This window comes from Pongo abelii, chromosome 5 (genome assembly GCF_028885655.2).
Source record: "Pongo abelii isolate AG06213 chromosome 5, NHGRI_mPonAbe1-v2.0_pri, whole genome shotgun sequence".
In the NCBI taxonomy this organism is placed as follows: domain Eukaryota; kingdom Metazoa; phylum Chordata; class Mammalia; order Primates; family Hominidae; genus Pongo; species Pongo abelii.
Genome location: NC_071990.2, coordinates 136,486,403 through 136,513,624, shown reverse-complemented (window position 1 = coordinate 136,513,624; position 27,222 = coordinate 136,486,403). Strand labels below are relative to the sequence as shown.

At 34.8% G+C, this 27,222-nt stretch overlaps 1 protein-coding gene across 7 annotated transcripts in view; it reads left to right on the top strand.

The window, feature by feature from the left end:
• Positions 1-26,863, top strand: part of HBS1L (HBS1 like translational GTPase) — a 92,823-nt gene extending 65,960 nt beyond the window's left edge. For 5 of the 7 annotated variants that reach the window (XM_054556892.2, XM_024247926.3, XM_054556894.2 and 2 more), the window contains 10 exons: positions 2,560-2,706; positions 4,722-4,796; positions 5,351-5,468; positions 6,125-6,193; positions 8,976-9,080; positions 12,281-12,371; positions 12,758-12,866; positions 22,142-22,242; positions 25,001-25,145; positions 26,191-26,863. In XM_054556892.2, the coding sequence (XP_054412867.2) occupies positions 2,560-2,706; positions 4,722-4,796; positions 5,351-5,468; positions 6,125-6,193; positions 8,976-9,080; positions 12,281-12,371; positions 12,758-12,866; positions 22,142-22,242; positions 25,001-25,145; positions 26,191-26,202 (972 nt within the window). In that variant the 3' untranslated portion in view covers positions 26,203-26,863. 7 annotated transcript variants of the gene reach the window in all.
• The last annotated feature ends 359 nt before the right edge of the window (positions 26,864-27,222 follow it).

Genomic DNA, 27,222 nt, shown 5'->3' with positions numbered 1-27,222 from the left:
AACAGTTGCACTCCAAGAGTAGAGAAGATATACATTGTAGAGAGAGATCACTTTATTCTGCTTGATCATCAGAGGCTTCCTTGAGAACGTGTAGTAAGCATTTGGACTCCCAAAGACAAGAGCTATTGTCTAGAAATAATATTAATAGAGAAATTGCCTAGTAATTTTTTGGATATAGTAATAGGAAGATTAGGTACAACATTTGTGGCCTTAGGTATCTTAATACCAATTCAATGAATTTCACATTTTAACCTAAGAACGTAAATATAATTTTACAGTTGTTATGAAAACCTAATGAGAAAAAGATTTTCAATTACTGAGCCTAGGACTTGGAAGTTCAGGTCTGGATGTTTTATATAAACTATATTTACTCCCTAGTGTTTCTGTGAAGTAAGTAAGTTGGTAACACAGAGAGGTTAGACAACTTGCCTGAGGTGTGGAGAACAATTATTGACTACAAGTATGCATGAAAGAGCCAATTTTCAAATTGATTGCTTCAGTTTGTACGCTTATTCTTATCTAAAGATCCTTGATCAAAAGAGCTGGATCTCATTGAGGAAATTAATGTTCAGTTTTATAAAATATGAAGGATTGGAAGTGAAGATGGCACTTAAGAGTAGAGACAAAGCAGGAGTATTTAGGTACGAGTAAAAGGAAACAGGAATAGTGTAAATTATCCCACCAGACAAAGTATATGGATAGTACTTCAATTTAAATTGTAATGTTCTGTTGTAAGAAGGTATCTGAGACATTCTTGACATATTTTATGACCATTTATTTTCCATTATGGTGAGGATTATATATTATATCTGAAATTCCTTAAAAACTGCAGAGCACAGAAATAAAGGGTTACTGGGGAAGCAACAAAGAAACAAGCTGTTGTGTACTCTGTTCTGACCAGAAAGCAGGAGAACTTAATGATGTGGATGGAATATAAGAGGACCCTAGAGAGAAAGTGATTATCATGTAACAGTCCGAGATAGCTAAAGAGGGGAATGCCAGGTCTAGTCTTTGTTTCCTGGATTTCAGAAAAGTGGATTTCTATGACAAACAGGTATGCATACAAAGCAAAAGCTGTAAAAGAGAAAATAAAAGTGTTCTTTAAAAAATGTCCCTATAGTGCATTGACAGAAATAATTGATAAGTATGAAAAGGAGGAACTTCTATGGTTGTACAAACTGTCTATTGCACATTTTAAAAGGCTGCATCCACATGATGCAAGTGGCATCAACACAAAAGAATAGTGGGAACCTGTCAAGTTAGTTTCAATAAGGCTAACAAAAACTGAGCTAAGCTGAGGTTAGCTTTCTTCTTTTGTGGGGTGTGTAATTTGAGTCTGAAAGGAATGTCTTTCTATCTGATTCACAAGATGGTCCACACAGGTTAGAAAACTTTGTTATACAAGGCTTTTTTTCAATAGCTGTAGAGGATGAATGTGCTGCTTTTTGACAATTCACATATTTGCTGTTTTTCTTCATTATAAACAATACTCTGATGAATATGTTTGTAGATCTATACTTATTTCTCTGGGGTAAATTCCTAGAGGTGGAATTGATGGGAAGTAAAATATGTATAATTTTTAAGTTCTTGATACTTTTTGTGAAAATACCCCCTGGAAGGTGGTGCACCTACAGTCTCATGAGCAATATTTGAGGATGCGCTTCTCACCGCATCCTTGCCTACAGCAAATAATTTTGTCTTTTAAATCTTTAACAATGTGATTTGTAAAAATGGGAGGGGGGGAATATGTCAATGTGTTTTTATTTTACTTTTAAAAAATTTTAGTTTCTACTGAATTTGAATTTTTTTCATGTTTGTTGACCATTTATATTTCTTTACCAAATAGCTTGCTTGTGTCCTTTAAAGCTATGTCGTCTTGCTTTGTTTTGGGTTTTTTTTTTTTTTTTGGTAAAGATTCTATAGAGATTATAACTTTTACTTATATGTTACAAATGTTTGTCCCTCCCTGTCTACTGTTTTTTGTTTTTTTGACACAGAGTTGTTCTGTCACCAAGGCTGGAGTGTAATGGGGCGATCTCGACTCACTGCAACCTCTGCCTCTCAGGTTCTAGTGATCCTCATACCTTAGCCTCCCAAGTAGCTGGGAGGAAGGTGTGCACTACCACACCCGGCTAGTTTTTGTATTTTTTGCAGAGATGGGGTTTCACCATATTGGCCAGGCTGGTCTCGAACTCCTGACCTCAGGTGATCTGCTTGCCTTGACCTCCCAAAGTGCTGGGATTATAGGCGTGAGCCACTGTGCCTGGTTGCTGTTTATTTATGTTTTAATTTTGCTTATATTTTTCCTCCTTTGCTTATATATTTTAACTGTTACATAATCAAGTGTGGACTTTTTTCTTGTTCTTTGTGTCATTATTTTTGGTGACTTTTATTTTAAAATTTAAATCCATCTTTGGGAGTCTTTTGTTTGATTTGCTTTGGTGGGGATAGTTAGTGTCTTCCTTTAAAAATTTGACTAACATAATTAATTGAATAATCTGTCCTTTGAATGAAAATGCTGAAACATTATTTCTGGCTTCGATTATTTTTCTTCTTTAGGCGGATGTAGCTGTTTTAGTTGTAGATGCCAGCAGGGGAGAGTTTGAAGCTGGATTTGAGACTGGAGGACAAACACGAGAGCATGGACTCTTGGTCCGTTCTCTGGGAGTGACGCAGCTTGCAGTTGCAGTTAATAAAATGGATCAGGTATTTAAGGGCTTTGTAGAGATTTGTTTAAGATGTTATTCTGCTCATATAGATGACTTAGATGTGACTAGTGTACATTTTATTAGTCAGTTGCCATGTTTTTAAAAATAAATTCTGTTCTCATCTTAAATAAATGAGGTGTTAGTAATTTTTGAGTAAGAAAATGTCTTATTTTTAAAATTAATTTTTAACACCTAAAAATTGTTTTAAATTATAAAATAATACATGTTTTTTATAGTGGAATGAAAGTATAAAAATCAGAAATAAACCTATATTTCCAATTATCCTTCCCACCCAGAAACTTATAACATTTCATTTTGTGTATTCGTCCAATTTATTTTTATAGATAAGAATCTTTTTATTTACAAAATTGGGTTATCTGTTTTATCATCTGCTTTTTAAAAAATAATTTTCCTGTCTTATGCACGTTTCCAAGTAATTGATAATCCTTCGATAAAGAGGGTATTGTTTTTATGGCTGTATTCTAGTCTATTTTAAAGATGTAATTCATTAAACATTTACTTTTGAACATTTCCTACATATGTATTTAGAAAATGGTTCATTCCATGGAAATTTCTGGGCGTAAGGGAATATACGTTTTAAGACTTGCTGAACATGATTAAAATGCCTTTGAGCAAAATTCTAGTTATTTACTTCTGTCACATATGGTGTATTTACTTTCCTAAACTCTTATCAATACTGCTGTTATTACAAAATTGTTTTCCCAATTTATGTATAAAACATGATTCCTCTTTTTAAAAAAATTTACTCTTCTGTGAATGTTCATATTTAAATGTGTTTTGTATATTAACAATTTGTTTTTTCTTTTGGGAATTATTTATATAATTTCCTCATTTATGTAACTATTTTTTTCTTATTGGTTTGTAAACATACTTTATTTGTTAAAGATATTACCCCTCTATCCTCTCTTAGATCTCTTTCCAATTTGTTACTTTACTTTTTGTTTATCGTATGTTTTGGACATATACTCAAATTTATAAATAGTTCCTTTTGACTTCTGTCTTTATGCCTAGGTATTTTCTTTCTTTTTTTTTTGAGATGAGGGTCTCACTCTGTTGCCCAGGCTAGAGTGCTGTGGTGCCATCATAGCTTACTGCAGCCTCAATTCCTGGGCTCAAGCAGTCCTCCCATGCCAGTCTCCCTAGTAGCTGGGACTACAGGTGTGTGCCGCCATGCCCTGCTAATTTTTAATTTTTTGGATCGATAGTGTCTCACTGTGTTGCCCAGGCTGGACTGGAACTCCTGGCCTCAAGCTATCCTCCTGCCTCAGCCTCTCAGAGTGCTAGGATTACAGGTGTGGGTCACTGCACCCAGCCTGCTTAGGTATTTTCTTACCCTGGGATCTGATTCACCTACATTTGCTATTAGTTCCTTTATGGTATCATTATTACATGTACTTTTAATTTTTTCCCAGCATTTGACCATGAAAAATTTCAATATAAAGAAAAGCTGAAAAAATTTTACAGTAAACATCCATATTATACTCACTTATTAAGATTCTACCTCTTACTTCCTCACTTGTTGGTTTCTCTATCTACTTCTTTATCCATCCATTAATCCATTCCTTTGGCGTGCATTTCCATGTAAGTTGCAGACCCCTAAATACTGCAGTGGCATGTCATTATCCAGAGTTCATATTATGTATACTTTTTTAGTCTATTTGGCTTGAGGGGAGTGCTGATAATTTTATTTTATTCTAACAGTTGGTCCAAGCAAAAGTGAGTAAAATACTCACTTTTTCCCCCCAAATTTGAAATCACTTTTAGCATATATAAAAAATTCTAAATGTACTGGAGACTATTTCTAGGCTTTCTGTTTTAGGAACAGTTACTTTTAGATCATATTATTAGCAAGGTCTGATATTCTGTGTTTTGATTTTAATAGATTTTATATTTATATTTTATATAGTCTTGATTATATTTCATTGCAGAAATTTAAATTTTATGTATCATGTTCTGAAGCATAGTTTTAAAAATAAATTGGATCTTTATCAGGTTAATTGGCAACAAGAAAGATTTCAAGAGATTACTGGAAAACTTGGGCACTTTCTTAAGCAAGCAGGTTTTAAGGTAAGATCATTTTAGATTTATTTGTTATTACTTTCCTTAAGTCATCTTACTGGTATGAGAGGAAAAACTAATACTTTGATATTCTTATTAAATTTGTTTAATTCTCTTTGCTTTATTTTCTCTAGAGTATCATGTATATAATATATTCTTTGGATTATTTCAACTTAGAAAATTGCATATGTTTAATATTTGGGTTGGTTTTTATGTAAGCAAAATACTTTTTTACCCTACCTATTAAATTAGATGGTATAGGTTTAAGGAGGTCATAGAGGAGTGTGGAAACTGATAGGGAAGAATTTGTCCAGCAAGCATCTGTAATATGCCTTTGTTACCAAATGCTTGAATGTTTTGGAATAAATTTGCAAGTTTCCCACAATCAAAAAAGTTGAAAATTATTGGATCAGATAACTTTGGGGCCGTAGTTCTGTGATTTCTATTATGTTTTAAAAAGTACATTGTTGCTTTTGCAAACTTGGTGCAGTTATGGTAATGGTGAATCTTTTAATGTTTTAAAAAATGTTGTATTAAGTTTCATAAGTCAATCTTTTTAATAGGAGAGTGATGTAGCTTTTATTCCTACAAGTGGTCTCAGTGGTGAAAATCTAATCACAAGATCTCGGTCAAGTGAACTCACAAAATGGTATAAAGGACTATGTTTATTAGAACAAATTGGTAAGTATACTGCCATTCTAGCTTTAATGCATTATAAAATTGGTATTAATTATTATTTAGAGTTCTTTATGGGAGATAGTCACATGTATGAAAAAGCATAGGATTTGTAGTCGGAGGAACTAAGTTACCTGTTCTGTCATCATGTGCGATACTTAACCTGTCTAGTGCTCAGTTTTCCTCAGTTAATGAGGCTAGTGCCTGGTTTACATATCTTATAGACTGTTGTTAAAATTAAATGAGATTAACATTCGTTTTATAAACTGCAAACTATTACTTGGTTGAATGTCCTTTATCCGAAATGCTTGGGACCCAAAGTGTTTGGGGTCTAAAATTTTTTTTTTTTTATTTTGGAATATTTACATTATACTTATTAGTTGAGCAGCCCAAATTCAAAAATCTGAAATACAAAATGCTCCAATGAGCATTTCCTTTGAGCATTATATTAGTGCTCAAAAAGTTTCAGATTTTGGAGCATTTCAGATTTCAGAATTTTGGATTTGGGATGCTCAATGTGTATATTAGTGACAGTTAATTTGCTATTAGTAATTATAAAAAGTAGTTATTTTCTAGGAGAAGTGGGATTATAATGAGTTTATTTAAGTGAGTCAAAAATTTAATTTTAAATTAAACCTTGCCTTTTGCAATTCTTTTTCCAGATTCCTTTAAGCCTCCCCAGCGATCTATTGACAAGCCTTTTAGATTATGTGTGTCTGATGTTTTCAAAGGTAAGTGCTACCTTTGCAGTGCTTCTTCATTATAGCCCCCTTTTCCCCATTCCCTCCTAACCTCCTTTCCTGGACTAAGTTATGACAGTATATTGCCTTCAGAGTCTCTCCTCTCCATGCCCAAGTAAGGATCACTGTCAGATTAATCTTAAAATGCACAGTTTTAGTCCAGGAAACTTAGCTTAGCTTCCTTAGCTTCCCTGTCCAGGAAAACCTTCAGTTTACTCACCATTTCTCATCTTTCAAGCATAAGAAAACCTTGCCTTTTGTCTTTCTAACTTTATAGTTTTTTTTTCTCCCATTAGATTCCTTTAGTTTTCAAATCCTTCAACCAAACTGGTTTATTGTTTCTTAACCACACAGGATGTGTTATTGCCACATGTCTACCCGTGCTTCCCTGTTGTATTGTTCTTTCTCTTTACTTGTCCATTTCCTCCCCATCTGTAGCAGTCTGGGTCCAGTTAGGAGTTAGATACCATACATAGGTGAAATGGGAAATGTAATATAAAGAATTATTAACTATGATAAAAATGCAACTAAAAGATATACAGAAACTTTATAGGTAGGGCTGAGGAAGGACCAGTGTAGAAGAGGTTCAGAACTTGCTGGAAGAGATGATATATTAAATACCTAAGAATCTATCTAACTTAATATGGGCAAGATCCTATATAGAAGACTGTAAAATGGAAATACAATTAAAAAACTCAATAAATAAAAGGATATAAGATTTATTATTACAATAATAAAAACTGTAAGGATGTCATTTGTCCTCTAAATCTCCATTGTCACAGAGCCAGCAATGCAGAGTGAATCTGGAACTGAGCAGCAGTAAATTGATAACTGGTGTGCTTACCTGCACACGTGCCCTGATGCGTCCCTCTGTGTTCTCTGTACCCTCTGTCATTGTGCTTTCATGCAGCATTATAATTTTTTCTATGCTGTCTGTTTATCCCACTTAGATTATGAACTCCTTGAAGGCAAGTACTATCTCTTCTTTATCTGTATCTGCGGCCCTAGCCCAGTGCCTGGCACATAATACATTTAATACATGAATTAAAAAAACAAATGAATGAAGGTGCTTTGAAAAAATCATGCAATGAAATCAAAATTTATCATTATCATTATTAGCTCCCAGTGTTCTAGTAATAGAGGAAATATGCTAATAGTTTCCAAGATGCCCATTGTTTATCAAGAATACAAGAGGTGGTTACTTTTCTTTGATTAACAGTGTTTGCTGACTGTACTTTCTCACCTCCTGTTCCCCTTCCAGGCTGCTTCCTGGCTTCCGCCTACGCTGCTCTCCTGAGTGTGTTCCTCCTGAGGTCATGAAATGACCTCTTGGTTGCCAAAGTCAATATACGCTTTCAGTTCTATCTTACTTGAATTTGGCATTGGTTCTGATGCTGGTAGCCACATCCACCTTGAAACTCCTCCCTTGGTTTCTGTGACCTGCTTTCGCCTGTTAACCTGTCTATTTCTCTGACCTCTCTATATCTTCTCTATGGGCTCCTCATTCTCTGTCTTTTAAACAGTGGTCTGCTGCCTCAGTCCTCTTCTTAGTCTTCAAGTTCCTTTTGAACTGACATCCATGAGTGTCTCTACCTTCTGCATCTTGATGCTTCCCAAATCTGTATCTCCAACCCAAACCTTTTCACTCATTCTCCACACACTTGTCTAAGCACTACTGGACATCTCTCCTGGGAGAGTGTTCTTTTAGGGGTACCATTCTCATGGAACGTGGTGTGATTGGTCCCCCCTGGAATGCAGCTTCTGCATGTGTGTGTCTCATAGACACTTCAGATTTACCAAGCCTAAAACGGATCTTGTCCTTAGTTTCATATCTCACAGTTAATGCATCATCATCTCAGATTTTCCCGTTTCTGTCATTAGTCTTCACTTTCCTTACCATTCCAAACTTGTTATTCCTTATTCCCGAATTCTTGAGTTTATTCCCTTTCTGTAGTAAGTTTGTGCATTTGTATCAGCCTCTACTCTAAGACAGAAATACCATCACCTTACTTCTCCGGTCACAATATTTACTGGCTTCCTATTACTTAACTGCAGGATGAAATTTAAACCCTAAGCATGATTTATGAGACCCCCTTTATTATTTCTCCCTTGCCTATCTCTGTTGCCTCCTGTCTTGCCTTTTCTTCATTATTCTATATGGTCCCCTCCCCATGGCCCCCACAAGTGACACATGACTCTTAGCCCATCCCGCATTTGGTTATGCCTTTGCCCACACAGTTTCCTGGGGCAGCAGTGTCTTCCTTTTTCTCCCTACCCATGCATACAAGCTACCTAATAAACACTTATTCCTTCTTCAGAGTGCCCAGATGTCTATTCTCACCATCATGGATTCCTTGGTGCACCTTTCTGTTTCTATTGTATATTTTAAATATTATTTGTCTCAGGACAATGTAATTGTTTCCATCTTTCTCTTCACTAGTATAATATCTTTATGGGCAGGGACTTACATTTTTATTTTTTTTTTATCCCCAGAGTTTAGTATAATATCTGGTACTCACGTATTTATTATTTCTCAATGAATATTTGAGAAAGGAATGAACCTTTTTTTGGTAATATGAGTATTTTTATTTGCGCAAAAAAAAAGTAAAGTGTGGTATGCCATATTTAGTAGAGATGTTAATTCTGAAATTATTATTTAGTGTCCATTGAACTACTAGTTTTATATGACTACTTGAGAACTAAGTATAGTTAACAGTATTAATCATCAGATAACGTTGCTGTATGAACTATAAGATTTTGGTATGTTTTGCAGATCAAGGATCTGGATTTTGCATAACTGGTAAAATAGAAGCTGGTTATATCCAAACTGGTGACCGACTACTGGCAATGCCTCCTAATGAAACTTGTACGGTGAAAGGTATTTATCTGCAAGATGCTTTTGCTAAACAAGCCTTAAGTTGAGACAGCAGATTTTTAAAAAGTGGTTTAGTTACACTCCAAAGTAAGTAACCTCTTACTGAAATTGTAACTGACTGTCAAAATGATACTGACTGTTGAAGATTAAAATGTGAAAACATTAAACGATTTTTTTCTGTTGTGACTGTGTCTGTATATATATGTACATATAACATTCTAACTGTAGTAGCATTCTATTTTTGACACAGATTTGAGAAGCCTGGTTAGGATTTAATCAGATATGTATAGATACCTCACAGATGTATTTGGAATAATATTCTGTAGCAGAAATTAAATCTAGTCCCAGCCTGACCCTAACTAGTCAGTGGCAAAGCAGCCTTCTCCAGTCTGTTACTTTGAAATGTATGTTTCAGAATAACTATAAATTAACAGCTTTGATCATGTTTATGCCAAAAATGTAGGTATATTTTATAGGAAGATATAAGTAAGATTCAAATGGAGAAAAACCCAATATTGAAAAGAGAAATTGAACTAGTTTAAATTGCCAGTGACTGTTTCTGCATATAGATCCAATATTTTTTTCATGACTGATAATTGTTTCTGTCTTCTAATACATACACACATATATATTTATGTATATGTATATATGTTATATGTTACATGTACATGTATATTATTTTCCAAATTTTGACTAAAACTTTCTAATTCTATACCTCTTTTATTCTGGCTTCCAACTAAGCCTCTGACTTCTGAAGATCTGTTTTATACTATAAAATAATATTATTTGTAACCATTTTAAGCTGAATTTTTACATTTTCCTATTGGAAATGCAAAAATTTTTTAGATTTTAGTATTTTTCTCTCTGTTACTCTTAATTTATAGTTTATATCTAGAGTTGTACCTGACTAGTTTATCAGTTTGAATGTATATTTTTCTTGATTTAATATGCTCTCTTTAAAAGATTTCTTGAAAAGTTTAAGAAATTAATATCTATTGAAGTTACATGGTTTAACCTATATTTAAAGATGAATAAGGGAGTGAAAATCAGATATTTCCATTTGACCTTTTTATTTGTGCCCACTAGAGATCATGAAATTTCTGTTTTGTTAAAAAGTAATATGCACTTTAAAAATATTGTCATTTTCTATAGATTTGTTCATTGTGTGCAAGTACAGGTCTCTGCTTTTGTTTTTTAAAGTGACAAGAGCTATAATACTTTTGAAACACGATTTTTTTGGTATGTTAATGATCTTTTTTGAGAACAAGAATTTTTTTATGATTAAGAGCCATAAATTAAAACTATGATCCTAAAGTTATCACAGACCTTGAGATTGGCTCCCTTGTAACCTCTAAAATCCTTAGTCATCTCTGAAAGTCTCACATTCTTTACCCTCCTCTTCTCTGTACTTTCCACACAGAGAAACTCTAAAGTATTATCTTTAATCAGTGTTTGTTAAGAGAGAAGTCTTATCAGAAGCCCCAGGGAAGAACCACCCTACTTCTTGAGAGCCGGTCTTTTAACTCAACAGAGAGGTTCTCCTTCCTCCATTCTAACCTTACTGCTTTTGCTTGGTTTACTTGATTCTTGAATGCACTGTTCTGTCTAAACATTTTTAGGTACTACTGTGGCTCTCTAACCAGTACTGTCCCAAAAGAAAGACTTGACTGAATCTACTACCAACAAATAGAAATTCTAAATTACTTTTTTTTACTTTATTAACATATCAAGCTCATAGAGTATTAAAAAAGAGCCTCTTTTTATAATGTTTGTCCAATGAGAAAAATTTTTTGATAAATGTCATGTGTGGAACAGTGTAACATGATTGAGGGGAAGAAGAACCAGATAATATAATTACCTTTGGAAAATTTTATACTGTTAATTGAACTTGTAGTATGAAATATCTACAAATGTTTAAGCCAAAGGCAATCTCTATTGTATGTAAATACGTAGCTTCTGTTTTTAATTCCATATTTCATAGCAAAATTCAGATATGGTCATTCTAAATTTACATTTTAAAACTAAATCTAGTAAGTTGATATTTAACAAACATTCCTTAATACGATAATTGCTAACATGTTTGGAAGGAAGAATCTCTGATACCTGAAGAAAACAGTTATGCCTTCTTTTCTCAGATTAATGCAGATGTGCACATACATGATATTTTGCATAAAACTCTAGATTGTCTCAGAGCTCTTAAAGTTAAATCCTTGAGCTCCCTAAAAGTCAGAAACTCTCCCTGCTGCCTAGGAAATGAGTATTTTCAGAAAGATATGGGTGGATTATAATTTACTAAGAACATGTCAACGTGTCAATCAAGAACTATCCACAGTGGTTGGCTTACACATTCTCTTTGTCAAAAGGCCTACATTTCTATGGAAAGGAACTTAATCCATAAATGTATTCCATAAAATGAGAGAATATGGGATATATTTTAAAAGCCTTTGAATAAGGTAGCTGAGTATTGCCCTTGGGAACAGCTCTCTCCGACTACCTTCGGGACTATGTCTAGGTAAATAGATGTATCTCTCCAGATATATAGCAACACCTAGGATCATTTTTAAATTAAATTTTCTTATCACTGTTTCCTTAATATTTTTCTTTTCATATAACTAGTCATTAGTATGCAGATCTCTCTCTGGAAAGAAGTTCTTCTGAGCCAGGAGTAGTTAAGGGGCCTGCTGAGAGGACCGTTTGAAATTCTGACTGAGTGTACATGTCCCATGGGTTACTTGGAAAACAAGGATTACTTGTTTAGGTGGTTGTCTAATTAAAAGCAAAACTCGAGAAGAAAATGCTGCTAGACATCTTCTCCAGCCCATCTTTTATGTCATTATGAATAATTTGAACTGTGTTTTATTTTGTTTGTATCCATTAATATAATAGAAATATTTGAATGGGGCCTGTTTAATGAATATACCAATTGTGTCAATTAGTTTAAAAATCTTGATTAAATAAGCAGAAGTCAGCCTTTTTTGGGCAAATACAAGTCACTTTATGTTTAGGGTGGTATTCTAGAAGAGTCAGTTCTAGAGGAAGTGTGTTTTCCTCAACGCTCACAGTTACACTTCTTACTCTCAATCCATTCATATTGAAAATGATGAGTAGTGACTGATGAAGCACAAATCAGCCAAACTCTGTTGGTTGTTATGGTTTGATATCGAGGTGTTTCACTGTATGCTTTGGTTCTTACTCATTTCCAGGAATCACTCTGCATGATGAACCTGTCGATTGGGCGGCAGCAGGCGATCACGTTAGTCTTACTTTGGTTGGGATGGATATCATCAAAATCAAGTGAGTGAGAAAATGAGTTTAAGCAACCGTTGTCTTCATATAGGACCTCACCTCTAAACACATATATTTTGCAACCTGCTAGTTCAATTTTGAATTTCATTTGACCAAAAATAGACACCTGTGTAAATGTAAGCAAACTTAAAATTTGAATTAATACATGTCAGCACACATACTTGGCATGTGCTTTGAGTGAAAGCTCTAATGTATAAAAATGACATAAGGTTAATAATGGTTTAAAGTCATGCTTTAGCTCAGAAGAGAATATTTAGAAAAAGTCCCTAATTTACTTAATTGTTTTACTGTCCTTGTAAATGTTTTTGAGGCCTTTCTATTTGATGTAAATTTGTACCCCAATTACCTTTCCTCTTTTTTTGTTGTTCTTACAGTGTTGGCTGCATATTTTGTGGTCCCAAAGTACCCATTAAAGCTTGCACTCGTTTCAGAGCCCGAATCCTCATCTTTAATATTGAAATTCCTATCACTAAAGGATTTCCTGTAAGTTCCAAAATGTTTTATTATTCCTGTTTTTATAAATTCAAAGTAACTTTATCCAAAGTGGTAACTTTCTTTACAAGTGGTGATACTATATTTATTTTCAATTAACATCTTATTACTGTAATCCAGAAAAACTTAGAAAATCGTTTTTATTTTGTTTTTTATTTTGATCTTTGAGCCTGAGGACTTTTTAAAAGGCATTGAGAAGATATTTAATAATAAATGGGATACAAAGTAATGATAATAAAATTTATCCAGGGAAAAATGATAGACACATTTTCACTCTGTTCTAAAGTTTACCTAAGTTTTTTAGGTTGAATCATTCTGGATTTCCATTTTGTTTAATATGTAGATTTGCGGTTTTTCTGATAATAAAAGTAATAGATTGCTTAGAAAATTTTGGAAAACGTAAAAATATGGAAAATAAAAATGCCATATACTTGCATAATCCATAGATATATATCTTTACATGTCAGTGTGTTTTTATGTGAGCATATTATCCACCCAGTTGGTATATATTGGGTGTATTCTGGGGATCCTAGACATACAGTAAACTTCAGTTGTGCTAAAGCAACGCATTCAGACCCTGCATGTTGTAAGGTTGGTTTGCCAGCATCATTTGAACATACACATTTTATGGGAAGAGGGAGATTTTATACAATAATGTTACTTATCCTGAAAAGCTGTTACTTGTGAATAGTCTGGATTTTTTGTTTTATATGTAATTGTTTTGAGATATTTGGGACCGTACTCTTATAGTTTTTGTACCTTGCTTTTGTCACGTGACAGATAACCATTTTTCCCATTAGACTTTTTTTTCTAATTAGCTCATATAGTACAGATTCTGCATGACAATAAATGTTTCTCAGTGATGTTTCTACCATTTGATGCATCTTTGAAATAAAAGTAAGACTTTTTAAAGTTAGTGATAGTGGTTTAGAGGTTGGCAATACATTTATTTGGGTCATTTATACTGATACACCTGCATTTGAGATAACCTTGTACTTTATAATTCTTTGTAATTATTTCTATATTAATTTGATCATGTAAAATTATATTTTAAGGTACTATTTAGGTACTTTACTTACATAATTATATTCCATTTCTTCCATACACTAAAAAAGAAAAGCTTCTTTTAAAAAAATTGCTATAGTTGAAGATACTTAAATATTCAGAATTCATGTATTGATCATCAAGTAACAACAAGTTAATTGTTGTGAGCGAATGGAACTCATTCACAGAACGCAGTATGTCCTGTGGGGCAAAGGAGAGGTTGGTTACTGCATGTTTTTACTCATGCCATAATAATATTTGCCAATGGAGAGGTAGAGGGGTGAAGAGGTCAGTAGTGACTTTGAATAGTAATACTGTCTCCCTGACTACTGTAGTTTCTTAAAAATAAGCACGAATTGCAAGTTTTTCCACTGTTGCTTTAGGAGATTCTGCCAGCATATATTGATTCAGAAATACCAGGATCAAATTTGTTTCAGAAAAGAATGGCCATATTTTGTCGGTCTACTCCCTATGGGAGAAAAACTTCAAAAAAAATTTTTTTAAGCAAACGAAGGTTTCCTAAGCTATTAAAATTTTACTATTTAGGGACTAATGCCATAATACTACATAAATATATTTAAATTTCCACTATTTTTTATGGGAAGGTCTATTTCAGTAGCTTTTGGGTACAAGTACTTTTTTCCTTTGTTTTTTATTTGTCAATTTTCTTTTTACTTCTTTTTACCAACTAGTGGTTTTTGATTGTATAATGGTGAAATCTAAGATTTTAGTGCACCCATCACCCAAGTAGTGTACATTGTACCCAAGATGTAGTTTCTTATCCCTCACCCCCTTCAAGCCCTACCCGCTACTGAGTCTCCAGTGTCCCCTATACTGTTCTGTATGTCTTTGTGTACCCATAGCTTAGCTCCCACTTTTAAGTAAGCACATATGCTATTTGGTTTTTCATTCCTGAGTTACTTCACTTAGAATAATATCCTCCAGCTCTATCCAAGTTGCTGCAAAACACTATCTCTACCCTTTGTATGGCTGAGTAGTATTCCATGGTGTACATATATGTTTTCTCTATCCACTCATTGGTTGATGGGCACTTAGGTTGGTTCCACATTCTTGCAACTATAAATTGTGCTGTGATAAACATGCATTCAGGTATCTTTTTGATATAATGACTTATTTTCCTTTGGGTAGATACCCAGTAGTGAGACTGCTGGATCAAATGGTAGTTCTACTTTTAGTTCTTTGAGAAATCTCTATTCTGTTTTCCTCAGAGGCTATACCAATCCACATTCCTACCAGCAGTGCACAAGCGTTCCCTTCTTCATCACATACACGGCAACATCTATTGTTTTTTGACTTTTTAATAATGGCCATTCTGGCTGGAGTAAGGTGGTATCCCATTGTGGCTTTGATTTGTACTTCCTCGATGATTAATGATGTTGAGCATTTTTTCATATGTTTCTTGGCCATTTGTATGTCTTCTTTTGAGAAGTGTCTGCTCATGTCACTTGCCCATTTCCTGATGAAATTGTTTGGTTTTTTTTCTTGCTGATTTGAGTCTTTTGTAGATTCTGGATACTAGTCCTGTCAGATGCATAGTTTGCAAATATTTTCTTTCATTCTGTGGATTGTCTGTTTACTATGTTCAGGATTTCTTTGCTGTGCACTAGCTCTTTAGCTTAATTAGGTCTTATCTATTTATTTTGATTTCCGTTGAATCTGCTTTGGGGGTCTTAGTCATAAATTCTTTACCTAGGCCAATGTCCAGAAGAACCTCTGCCAGGTTTTCCTCCAGAATTTCCATGGTTTCAGTTCCTAGATCCAAGTCCCTCTTGAGTTGACTCTTGCATGTATTGAGAGATAGGAATCCAGTTTTCGTTCTTCCATATGTAGCTATCCAGTTTTCCCAGCACCATCCATTGAATAGGGTGTCCTTTCCCCAATTTATGTTTTTGCATGCCTTGTCAAAGATCAGTTGGTTGTTAAGTATTTGGCTTTGTTTCTGGGTTCTCTATTCTGTTCCATTGGTCTATGAATCTACCTTTATACTAGTACCATGCTATTTTGGTTATTATAGCCTGTAGTATAATTTGAAGTAGGGTAGTGTGATGCCTCCAGATTTGCTCTTTTTGCTTAGGACTGCTTTGGCTAATTGGGCTCTTTTTTGGTTCCATATGAATTTTAGGATTGTTTTTTCTAATCTTGTGGAAAATGATGTTAGTATTTTGACAGGAATTGCACCAATTCTGTAGATTGCTTTGGGCAATGTGGTCTCTTCCATGATATTGATTCTTCCAATTCATGAGCATGGGATGTATCTCTGTTTATTTGTCATCCATGATTTCTTTCAGCAGTGTTTTGTAGTTCTCCTTGTAAGAGATCTTTCATCTCCTTGGCTAAGTACATTCCTAGATGGGTTGGTTGGTTGGTTTTGTAGCTATTGTAAAAGGGATTAAGTTCTTGTTCTTGATTTGATTCTCAGCTTGATCGTTGTTGGTGCTACTGATTTGTGTACATTGATTTTGTAACCTGAGACTTTACTGAATTCATTTATCAAATCTAGGTGTTGTTTGGGAGGAGTCTTTAGGATTTTCTAGGTATGTAATTATATCATTGGCAAACAGAGATAGTTTGACTTACTCTTTTCCAATTTGGATGCCCTTTATTTCTTTCTCTTGCCTGATTGCTCTGGCTAGGACTTCCAGTACTGTGTTTAATAGAAGTGATGAGAGTGAACATCCTTGTGTTGTTTCAGTTCTTAGGGGGAATGCTTTCAACTTTTCCCCATTTAGTATGATGTTGGCTGTGGGTTTGTCATATGTGGCTTTTATTATTTTGAGGTATGTTTCCTCTTTGCCTAGTTTATTGAAGGTTTTATCATTAAGGGATCCTGGATTTTATCTAGTGCTTTTTCCGCATCTATTGAGATGATCATCTGTTTTTTTTTTGCTTTTAATTGTTTCAGTGGTGAATCACATTTATTGACTTGCATATGCTGAACCATTCTTGCATCCTTGGGAGGAAACCTCCTTGATCATGATAAAATATCTTTTGGATATGCTGTTGGACTTGGTTTGCTAGTATTTTGTTAGGGATTTTTGCATCTGCGTTTATCAGGGGTGTTAGTCTGTAGCTTTCTTTTTTTGTTATGTCCTTTCCTGGTTTTGTTATCAGGGTGATGATACTGGCTTTATGGAATGAGTTAGAAAAGATTCTCTCTTTCTCAGTCTTTTAATAGTTTCAGTAGGATTGGTATTATTTCTTTGAATGTCTGGTAGAATTTGGCTATGGATCCATCTGGCCCTGGGCTTTTTTGTTGTTGTTGACAATTTTTTTTATTACTGATTTATTCTCACTGCTTGATATTGGTCTGTTTAGGATTTCTTATTTCTTCGTGATTCAAGCTTGGAGGGTTGTATGTTTCCAGGATTTATCGGTTTCCTCTAGATTTTCTAGTTTGTGTGCACGGAGGTGTTTATAGTAGTCTCAAATGATCTTTTGTATATCTGTGGTGTCGTTTATAATGTCTCCATTTTCATTTTGAATTGAGCTTATTTGAATCTTCTCTCTTCTCACTCTATATTTTTTAAGAGGAAATAATAGAAGAATGGATTAGACTTTAAGTGAATTTATATTTGATTTTTATTTTATATATATATATAAAAAACATAGAATTTACCATTTTTAAGTGTACAATCAGTGGCATTAAGTACCTCCACAATGTTGTGCAGTGATCACTACTATTCATTTTTTTTTTTTTCTTGAGATGGAGTCTCGCTTTGGTGTCCAGGCTAGAGTGCAGTGGCGCAATCTTGGCTCACTGCAACCTCTGCCTCCTGGGCTCAAGCAGTTCTCCTGCCTCAGCCTCCTGGAACTGCCTCAGCCTCCCGAGTAGCTGGGACTACAGGTGTGCGCTACCACGCCTGGCTAATTTTTTTTATTTTTAGTGGAGACGGGGTTTCACCATGTTGGCCAGGCTAGTCCTGAACTCCTGACCTCAGGTGATCCACCCGCCTTGGCCTCCCAAATTGCTGGGATTATAGGCATTGAGCCACTGTGCCTGGCCAGTCATCATTACTATTCATCTGCAGAACTTCTTCAACATCCCAAACTGAAAATCTGTACCCATTACACAGTATCTTCCCATTATTCCCTCTTGGTATCCCCTGATAACCATTCTTCTACTTACTTTCTCTGTGAATTTGCCTGTTCTAGGTTCCTTATGTAAGTGGAATCATACAATATTTGTCCTTTTGTGTCTGGCTTATTTCACTTAGCAAATTGTTTTCATAGTTTGTCCATGTTGTAGTATGTATCAGAATTTCATCCCCTTTTAAGCCTGAATAACATTCCATTGCATGTATATACCACTTTTTAAAAATCCATTTATCTGTTGATGCACATTTGGGCTGTTTCCATCTTTTGGCTATTACGAATAATGCTGCTGTGAAAACAGGTGTACAAGTATCTGTTGAGATTCCTGCTTTTCATTCTTTTGGGCATATGCGTAGGAGTGGAATTGCTGGATCATATGGTAATTCTGTGTTTAACTTTTTGAGGAACTGCTAAACCATTTTCCATAGGGGCTCTACCATTTTACATTCCCACCAGCAGTGCATAAGGGTTCTATTTTCTCTACTTTCTTGTCAACACATTAAATAACAAGTTTTCTAGGAGTGGGGTGTGGGAGAGGGATTTTTTAAATATAATAGGCAAACTAATAGTTGTTAAGTGGTGTCTCATGGTGGTTTTGATTTGGATTTCTCTAATTAGATGCTGAACATCTTTTCATGTGCTTATTGGCCATTTGTATATCTTTGAGAAATGTCTTTTTAAATCCTTTGTGCATTTTGAATTAGGTTGTGTTGTTATTAATAGAAGTTCTTAATATCATCCCTTTATTACATACATGATTTGCAGATATTTTCTCCTATTCTCTAGGCTGTCTTTCATTTTCTTTATAGTGTCCTTTGTTGCACAAAAGTTTTTAATTTGGTTGAAGTACAGTTTATTTTTTCCTTTGTTGCCTATGTTTTTGGTATATTATCCAAGAAATCATTGCCAAATCCAATGTCATAAAGCTTTTGTGCTATGTTCTCTTCTAAGAGTTTCGTTGTTTTTGCTTTTATATTTAGGTCTTTGATCCATTTTCAGTTAATTTTTGTACATATGTAAGGTACAGCTTCATTGTTTTGCATATGGATATCCAGTTTTCCCAGTACCATGAGTTGAAAAGACTGTTCCTTCCCTATTGAATGGTCCTGGTACCCTTGTTGAAAACCATTTGACTATGTATTTGTTAACATTTTAAAAATACAGGTTATCTAGAAAATTAAGGAAAATAATTTATTTGGCCACCTAACAGATTATGTAGCCCATGTGAGTTTATAGAACACTAGATAATTTGATTCTCATAACCGTACATAAAGAATACAATCCCAGCCTTTACCTGAAACCCTTTAGGCCAATGGTTTTAGAATTCAGAAATGTTAGAACTTTAGAAAGGTAAATAATGCATGCAAGTTACATAACAGAAGGGAACAACACTCTAAAATCAAAATATTAATGTTTCTGCGCCAGAACTTATTAACACTAACTGAGATAAATAAGATCTATACATTGCCTCACTTCAAGTCTGGTTTTGCACTTAAATGGGCTTGTTACAGAGTTAGGAAAAAACTTCAGATTTTCAGTCTTTTGGGACTTGGGAATTGCAGATAAGTGATTGTGGACCTGTATTAGTATGGTTCCTATTTACAGATAAGGAATTGAACCCTCCGAGAGGTTGTGCTATATAAATAATAAGCGACTAAGCCAGGACTCCTTATTCATTACCTTTACTCTGAAATCCTGTACTTTTTTTTCCTATTACACTATGCTGCACATTACTTTGAATTGTAGATGACTTTGGTTATATATAATATGAATTAAAATGTTGAGATAGTGTACAGTCACTTCTCTCTGTTATTTTCGTGTGATAATTTGTTTGAGCTACTATTTGCAAGATACTGAGGAGATAAAAAGACATATAAGACCTAACTTCATACTGCCACAACCCATCCTTTGTCCATCCTGATTTTACTTGGCTCACATATAGCTCACCAAGGGTAGAAAGAACTTAATTAGGTTTGTATGCTTCTGTTCTTTCAAATTTGGCCATGGAGACTGGTTCCAGTTCCTTAGTCACACCTTGGCTAAGTGAAGTGAATCCTACTTGTTTACCTAAGTTGTTTGTTACAAAAGAAATGTTTCTTATTTAGACTTATATTTATGTTATATTGGTACTGGTTAAGACCTGAATCTTTGAATGCACACAGGTGTTTCTCACCACTTTACCACGCATTGTGGCAAGTTTTTCACCCCCAGTAGTCAGTTTTTAATTCTTTTGGAATCTTTCCAGTTCTGACTCCTCAAGTGCCATTGAAAAATTAAACCATTTTTGTCTTTTTGGAGTAATGCAGGCAGGCTCAGCTGTGCCCCCCTTTTTTTTTTTTTAATTGAATGAGTTGATTTAGAAAGTTCCCAAAGTCTAAGATTGTGCATCTACAGCCCCCCTTGCATTTCTGTTTTCTGAATGTGCAAACTATTTTGGCTAGGAAATTCCAGAGTAGAAGTGCCAATGTTTCTACAAACAGCATTAAATGGTACTTATAAACCAGTGAAACTTTGATAGCTTTGATATGTCCTGGGCTTTGATCTTTCCAATATCTCCAAACTATAGACATATTACACACTTAATGCTTATTGCACACTTATTATTTGAGCGAGGATAGTCAATCTAACTTTGTTCTGGTTTGGATTAGGGTGTATCCAAACCTTAGCTTCATCTTCATAAAGTGAAAGTTTCCATTTATATGATTTCTATAGGCCTCCTTGTAAACTCAAGTGGGAAGAGCTTTGAATTTGTAGTTTCAACTGACATAAGCCTAAAATTCAGCTCTACACACAGCATCATGGCCACATTAAATTGCTTAACCTTTTTGATTTTAATTTTCCTTACATACAAAACATGGAAATAATAGCTAATATATAAGGCCATCAGTTAGCTGCATGCTTGCCATGTGCCAGGCACCACTTTAAAATAACATCTGATTTTCCTCATTTCAGTGATGAGGAACCAGAGGCTGGGGATTTTAGGGGTGGAAGATTGTTAAAGAAATTGCCCCAGGCCAGGCACAATGGGTCATGCCTGTAATCCCAGCACTTTGGGATGCCGAGGCAGGCGGATCACCTGAGGTCAGGAGTTCGAGACCAGCCTGGCCAACGTGGTGAAACCCCGTCTCTACTAAAAGTACGAAAACTAGCTGGGCATGGTGGCGTGCACCTGTAATCCCAGCTGCTGTAAGGGCTGAGGCAGGAGAATTGCCTCAACCTGGGAGGTGGAGGTTGCAGTGAGCTGAGATCGCACCACTGCACTCCAGCGTGGGCAGCAGAGCAAGACTCCGCTTCCAAAAAAAAAAAAAAAAAAAAAATGCCCCAAAGTTCACACAACTAGAGGTGATTTGAACCCAGGTCTGTCTGACTTCAGGGCCTACTAAGCTGCTGCATAAATTAAATAGTACATATAAATCTTAAATCATATCATACAATGCTTGTACCCAGTATAGTTAAAAATGTTATTTTCCTTCCTCTTTACCGTATATTTATTATAATATTTTATTCTCATTCAACAATGAATACATTAATTACTGTGAATATGATATTATCCCCCTCTCTAATTTGTATGAGACAATTCATATTGGTTGAACATCTACCATGGCAAGCACTGTGTCTGATCCTATTTAATTTTCATCACAACGCTATAAAAACCTACTTATTTTACACTTGAGGAAACTGAGGTACAGACAGAAGAGAGAGTTGAGATTCAATCCCAAGTTCTTTCCCTACTACTACTTATAATAATAAAAATGACAACGACAACATTTGTTCTAAATGACGAATTCTCTTACTTAATCTTTACAACAACCCTAAGATGTTGTTACCCTCCATCTTTACAGAGGAAAAAGCTGGCAGGTTATGCACTGAACTAAAGTTGATGCAGTAATCGGTGGGGTAGAAATTTGAAATGCCTCTCATGACTTTTTTCCCCTTAGTGAGTTAAGTAACCACCTGATTAGAGTGGTGGGACTTAGAGGAAGCAACTGGAGATCCTGAAAGACTCCAAGCAGTAGCGCTGAATTGAAGATAATTAAGTGTAAGTGCCAAAAGAAAAGGCCAGAGATACTATGGTAGCAGATTTTTAGTGTTATAATTTTTTGTTTTAGGTGCTGTTACACTACCAAACTGTCAGTGAACCCGCCGTTATTAAACGATTGATTAGTGTCTTAAACAAAAGCACGGGTGAAGTCACAAAGAAAAAGCCTAAGTGAGTGTTTTAATGCAGAAATGATAAACAAGCAATTTAAGCCAATTTTTTAAAGATTAACTCATTTGTGTAGTATTTCTCTTTGTGGTAAGTGAAACCCGTTTTTACTTGTTCCAGAAATTATTTTTTTCAAGGGCTAGATTAAAACAAACATAAAAACAAGTAAGTATTTAAGCTCTTGTTTAGATATGGATACTAGATATAATTTCTGTTATGTGTGGTGGTGGAGGATGTGAATTATAAATAAACGTAAATGTAAACTTATATATGTATGTACATTTCAAGCCATAGATACTGGTTATGTGAAAATAAGGGCATTTTAAAAAATGTGTCTAGACAGCGGTTCCAAATTTCTACTGCGTGTTTAACTTTCTTGTCACCTCCTTAATAAGATCATTCCCTATGCTAAGCTAAGAAGAAAATAATCTACACACTCTGTAGTGCCTGCTCTTTTCCCATCTGGAAAGTTTTTTTTTTTTTTGCTCAAAGTCCACCTGGAGCCTTAAGTTGAGGTGATCAGCATCCTGTTGGGCCTGCTGATTAGCATTAATGTCCGGGCCTAGGTGTGACACTTCCCCTTTGGCTAGGACAAGATTGGGATTTTTTAAGTACTTCCTCAGAAACTAAGTATGTAAATAAAGCAAAATACAAGACTAGAGATGAATGTTACAAAATAGATTTCTTGGCCTGGCACAGTGGCTCATGCCTGTAATCCTAGCACTTTGAGAGGCCAAAGCGGGCAGATCACCTGAGGTCTGGAGTTCGAGACCAGCTTGGCCAACATGGCGAAACCCCGTCTCTACTAAAAATACAAAAATTAGCTGGGTGTGGTGGCTCACACCTGTAATCCCAGCTACTCAGGAGGCTGAGGCAGGAGAATCTCTTGAACCCAGTGGGCGGAGGTTGCAGTGAGCAGTGATCGCGCCACTGTACTCCAGCCTGGGCGACAGAGTGAAACTCCATCTCAAAAAAAAAAAAAAAAAAAAGATTTCTTACCCAAATCCAAGTTAAGGCTAATTGCAGTTTGGCTTGGCTGCTTTAGCTTTGGGGTTTTCCTTCTAACTTCTTTTCCAATAACATCCCAAATCCCCTTTTTTCTGTCCTTGGTGTTCCTCATCTTTTACACCTGCAGAAGAGGCCAAACGTTGTTAGTGGGTTAATAGGCTGACTGCAAGTGGAAGAGAAAATCTCACATTGCTCTAAACCCTTGCCTGTTTCTCTGTTAGGAGGAAGGGCTACTTTACCTCTCTCTTAAAGGTAGATCTTTATATTTAACCTGAGTCTTTAGCTTCTGGCATGAGTGTTTGCCATAATGTTCTGAGAAACACGATATAACTATATGACTAACATTTCTTGAGGACCACTATTTTTTAGGCTGTATTGTGAATGCTTTCACATGATGTATATTCTTAGCAATCCTGTGAAGCATCTAGCAAGTGACACAAAGCTTAAGTGGTAGAGGCAGGATTCTAACCTAGTCAGTTGGTTTACATAAATTATATTCTTTTGTTCAGGAGCCAGGTTGTTTGACCTAGACAATTGATACAGAATTTTCAGTCTGAAATTGGCTCATCATAAATAATCCTGAGTCTTCCCCTCCATGCTCCTGCTACAAAATCCTAGCTCAATGATGGTAGAGTTTAACATACTGTCGTGTTTGTGTTCCCTGTCACCTTATTTGTAGCTTTATCCTTTTATTTTGCACAACCGTTTGGCCTTTCCCTTTCATTCCTGTTCAGGCACGTTGTAGGCTCTTGACTGCTTTATGCAGAATGGAATTTAATGTTCTAGAAACTAAATTAGGAACAAGTCATGTATCTATTAGATACTCTCCTTCCTAAGGAATGAACTTAAGCCTGAAATTGTCCAAAACCAATATTTGGAATTTTTGGTGTATTTTTTTAGAACCTTCTTTTAGTCGTCTGCCCCTGAACTAATCTTTCAAAAGGAGAGTTTATGATTTCTGTCCACTATACTTCTAGAGTACATAAAAATTAAATTAGAAAACAATTCCAAAATGTCCCTTTTTAGGTTCTGCCTCTCTCACTAACTCTGAGCAGGGCCTAGCCTAGAGATTTTTGTTTACGTATTTTTATGAAACCATTTACAGTCTGGTCCATGCCCTGTCTCCCTTCATATTTTAGAAGTATCATATTCTGGAAAAGCTGCTTATGTGATTTTTGTCCTGAACTCCTGCTAAGCAACTATTATTCCTGTGTGGGGAAAGAGAGAGATTGCTTGATTGATTGAGGGGAATCTTAGCAACAACAGATTGATTGTCCTCTTTACAGATAACTTCCTAATACACATTCCATAAATTACAGTTTTACTAGGAAAGACATAGGGCATTATATTCCTCTTTGCAAATACTTTTTTATAGAAATAAGCCTTAGTATAACTTTCTTTATTAGATAATTGAACTCACTTTCTTGAGGGAATGAAAGAAAAAGCATTTCTTTCATGACGAGGGGCCTTAAGCATTTTAGGCTATAGTGGTCCCGTAAGGGATAGAGTTATATTTGGAAGATTGGTAAAAATGAACTACCTAATGTTTCTTAAATCTAGAATTACTCCTCATTTCTTTCAACTAAAGCAGAAAGTCCAAAGACATATATTTTCATTCAAAAAATATTTTTCTTGTTTTTGAAAGACTCAGTTGATATGTTGGTTAAATGTGAAATATTTGTTTTTCAAGTTGTTATTATTACATTTATTCACCTCTATCATATATTCATTTGTTCTTTTTTTTTTCTAATAGGTTTTTGACTAAAGGCCAGAATGCATTGGTAGAGCTACAGACACAAAGACCAATAGCTCTTGAGCTATATAAAGACTTTAAAGAGCTGGGGAGGTTCATGCTACGTTACGGTGGTTCTACAATAGCTGCTGGTGTTGTCACTGAGGTATTTTATTTTAAAGTGACTCATTATATATCCATAGTTATGATGCCTTTTCTTTTTTACCTTTTAGGAATGAAAAGAAAGCATTGAGAGTATGAAAGAAAAAGCATTGATGAGGAGAAGCCTTACACATTTTAGGTTGTAGTGGTCCTTTAAGGGATAGGGTTATATTTGGAAAATTGGTAAAATCTTCAGTGAGATTTTATGCCTTAAAGGAAACACAGTTATGCTACTAGAACAAGAAATTAGAATTTATGTTAAATTCTAATTGTTGGAGAAAATAGCCAGAAATGAACCAGAAAATTTCAATGATTTAATTTCTTCTACACTGTCATAATTAATATGAATCTTATGAATATTGTATTTTAAAGGGTACTTCATTACTCCACATGATTGTTTTCTGCCTAAAACTAGTTTATTTAATTGGATATAACATAAACTTTAAGTTGCATCAAAAGTGAGTTACACATATCATGAAAAATCTTTTAAGTTGCCAAAGCACCAGGAAACTCTATGTACATAATTTAAGTAAAATACATATGGAAGGCGGTGTGGGGTGAAGGTGAAGAGAACAGCTTTCAGAGTTACACTGCCCATTTGTGTTCTTGCTCCACCAGCTTTTAGTGTCATAAATGCATTTCTCCTTCAATTTACCTCCTTCAATATAAAAATAGGATAATAGAATCTACCTCCTAGAGTTGTGTTGAAATGAAATGATAACGTGCAAAGCACTCGGCATAGTAGTCGGCACATACAAATCATCCAATATTGGTAGCTGATATCGTTGCCATCAATATCACATTTAATCTATCAAGGCATTCTTTCTAAAAGAGCATTCTAAAAATAAGATAGAGGTGTTTGTGGAGAATAATGAGAGATTATAGTAAATTGCAGAAATAGCACGACTAGGAAAGGAAGAAAGTTGCAGGACAAAGAAAAAGATTTTCTCTTGATATGATAATTCTTTCACTGTAATTTTCCCTTTGTTGTTCTTATAATGTGATTGATTAAATTATAGCAAATATCTTTTTTTGTTTTGTTTTAACAGATGAAAGAATGATGGGTCAGAATTTCTACCATGTTTCCGGATACAGTGAAATAGCTAACCTCTGTTTCAAGAATGCAGTTACTAAGTCAAAGGAACAATGTGCAATTGATATGTTTTTAGATGAGAGAGAAAAATTAAAGTTAAAATTAGCTGCAAAGAAGTATTAATAATCACCCTTGCAAAAATTCTAAGTTGCCAACTGGCAAAGTCTAAAGTTAAAAACAACTTTGCCTTTGAAATGTTAGTAAATGGATTTACTCTGCTGAGATTTATGGCAAGTGTCAAAAATAGTATCTGAAGATACTGAATCATCATGAAATGAACTCTACTTCTGGCCAAAGCACAGTGTATTTGCAGTTTTCTCTTTTGATTCAATTATACTGCGCATGTTTTAAGGAAAAGTAACTTAATTGGGTTTTTCAGGCAGTTGATATTTGACCTAAGCTTTTTTTTTTTTTTTTTTTTTTTTTTTTTTTCTCTCCCAGTTAACGCTAAGAAAAGATTTGGGGAAAGTTATAATAAAGGTATTTTGTGGTGACCATAAGAATGTCCTTCCCCAAACAAGTAAACTTGTGAAAGTTTAATTTGAAATTAGTGGAAGCTGTTCCTTTGAAAGCCAAGATATTATTTAAGTTGTAAAGCCAGCTAATAAAATGCCTTAGTTTGAGCATAATACAAACTGTGTTTTGTTCTTTAGACATTTATAAGATTCTCTGCCACTAACACTAAATATGATTTAGGGGTTTTGTGGGGTCTTTTTCACCTAAGAGTTTCCTAGCTCTGTCACATGAATTTTTTTTTATCCTAATGGCAGATCCAATTTCATCTCATCCATTTTTTTAAGCCATAACTTGCTTTTCCCATTCTCACTTATAGAATTACACCTATGATGGCCCTTTCTTTATCTTGCTTACCTTATAGATTATAAGTCCCCTGTGAGTAAGTGTCATGTTTTTCTTTAAAGTTTCAACAACAAACCCCATGGTTTATTTATTTAAAAACAGGTATTCGTTGAGGTGCCTTCTGGGTGCA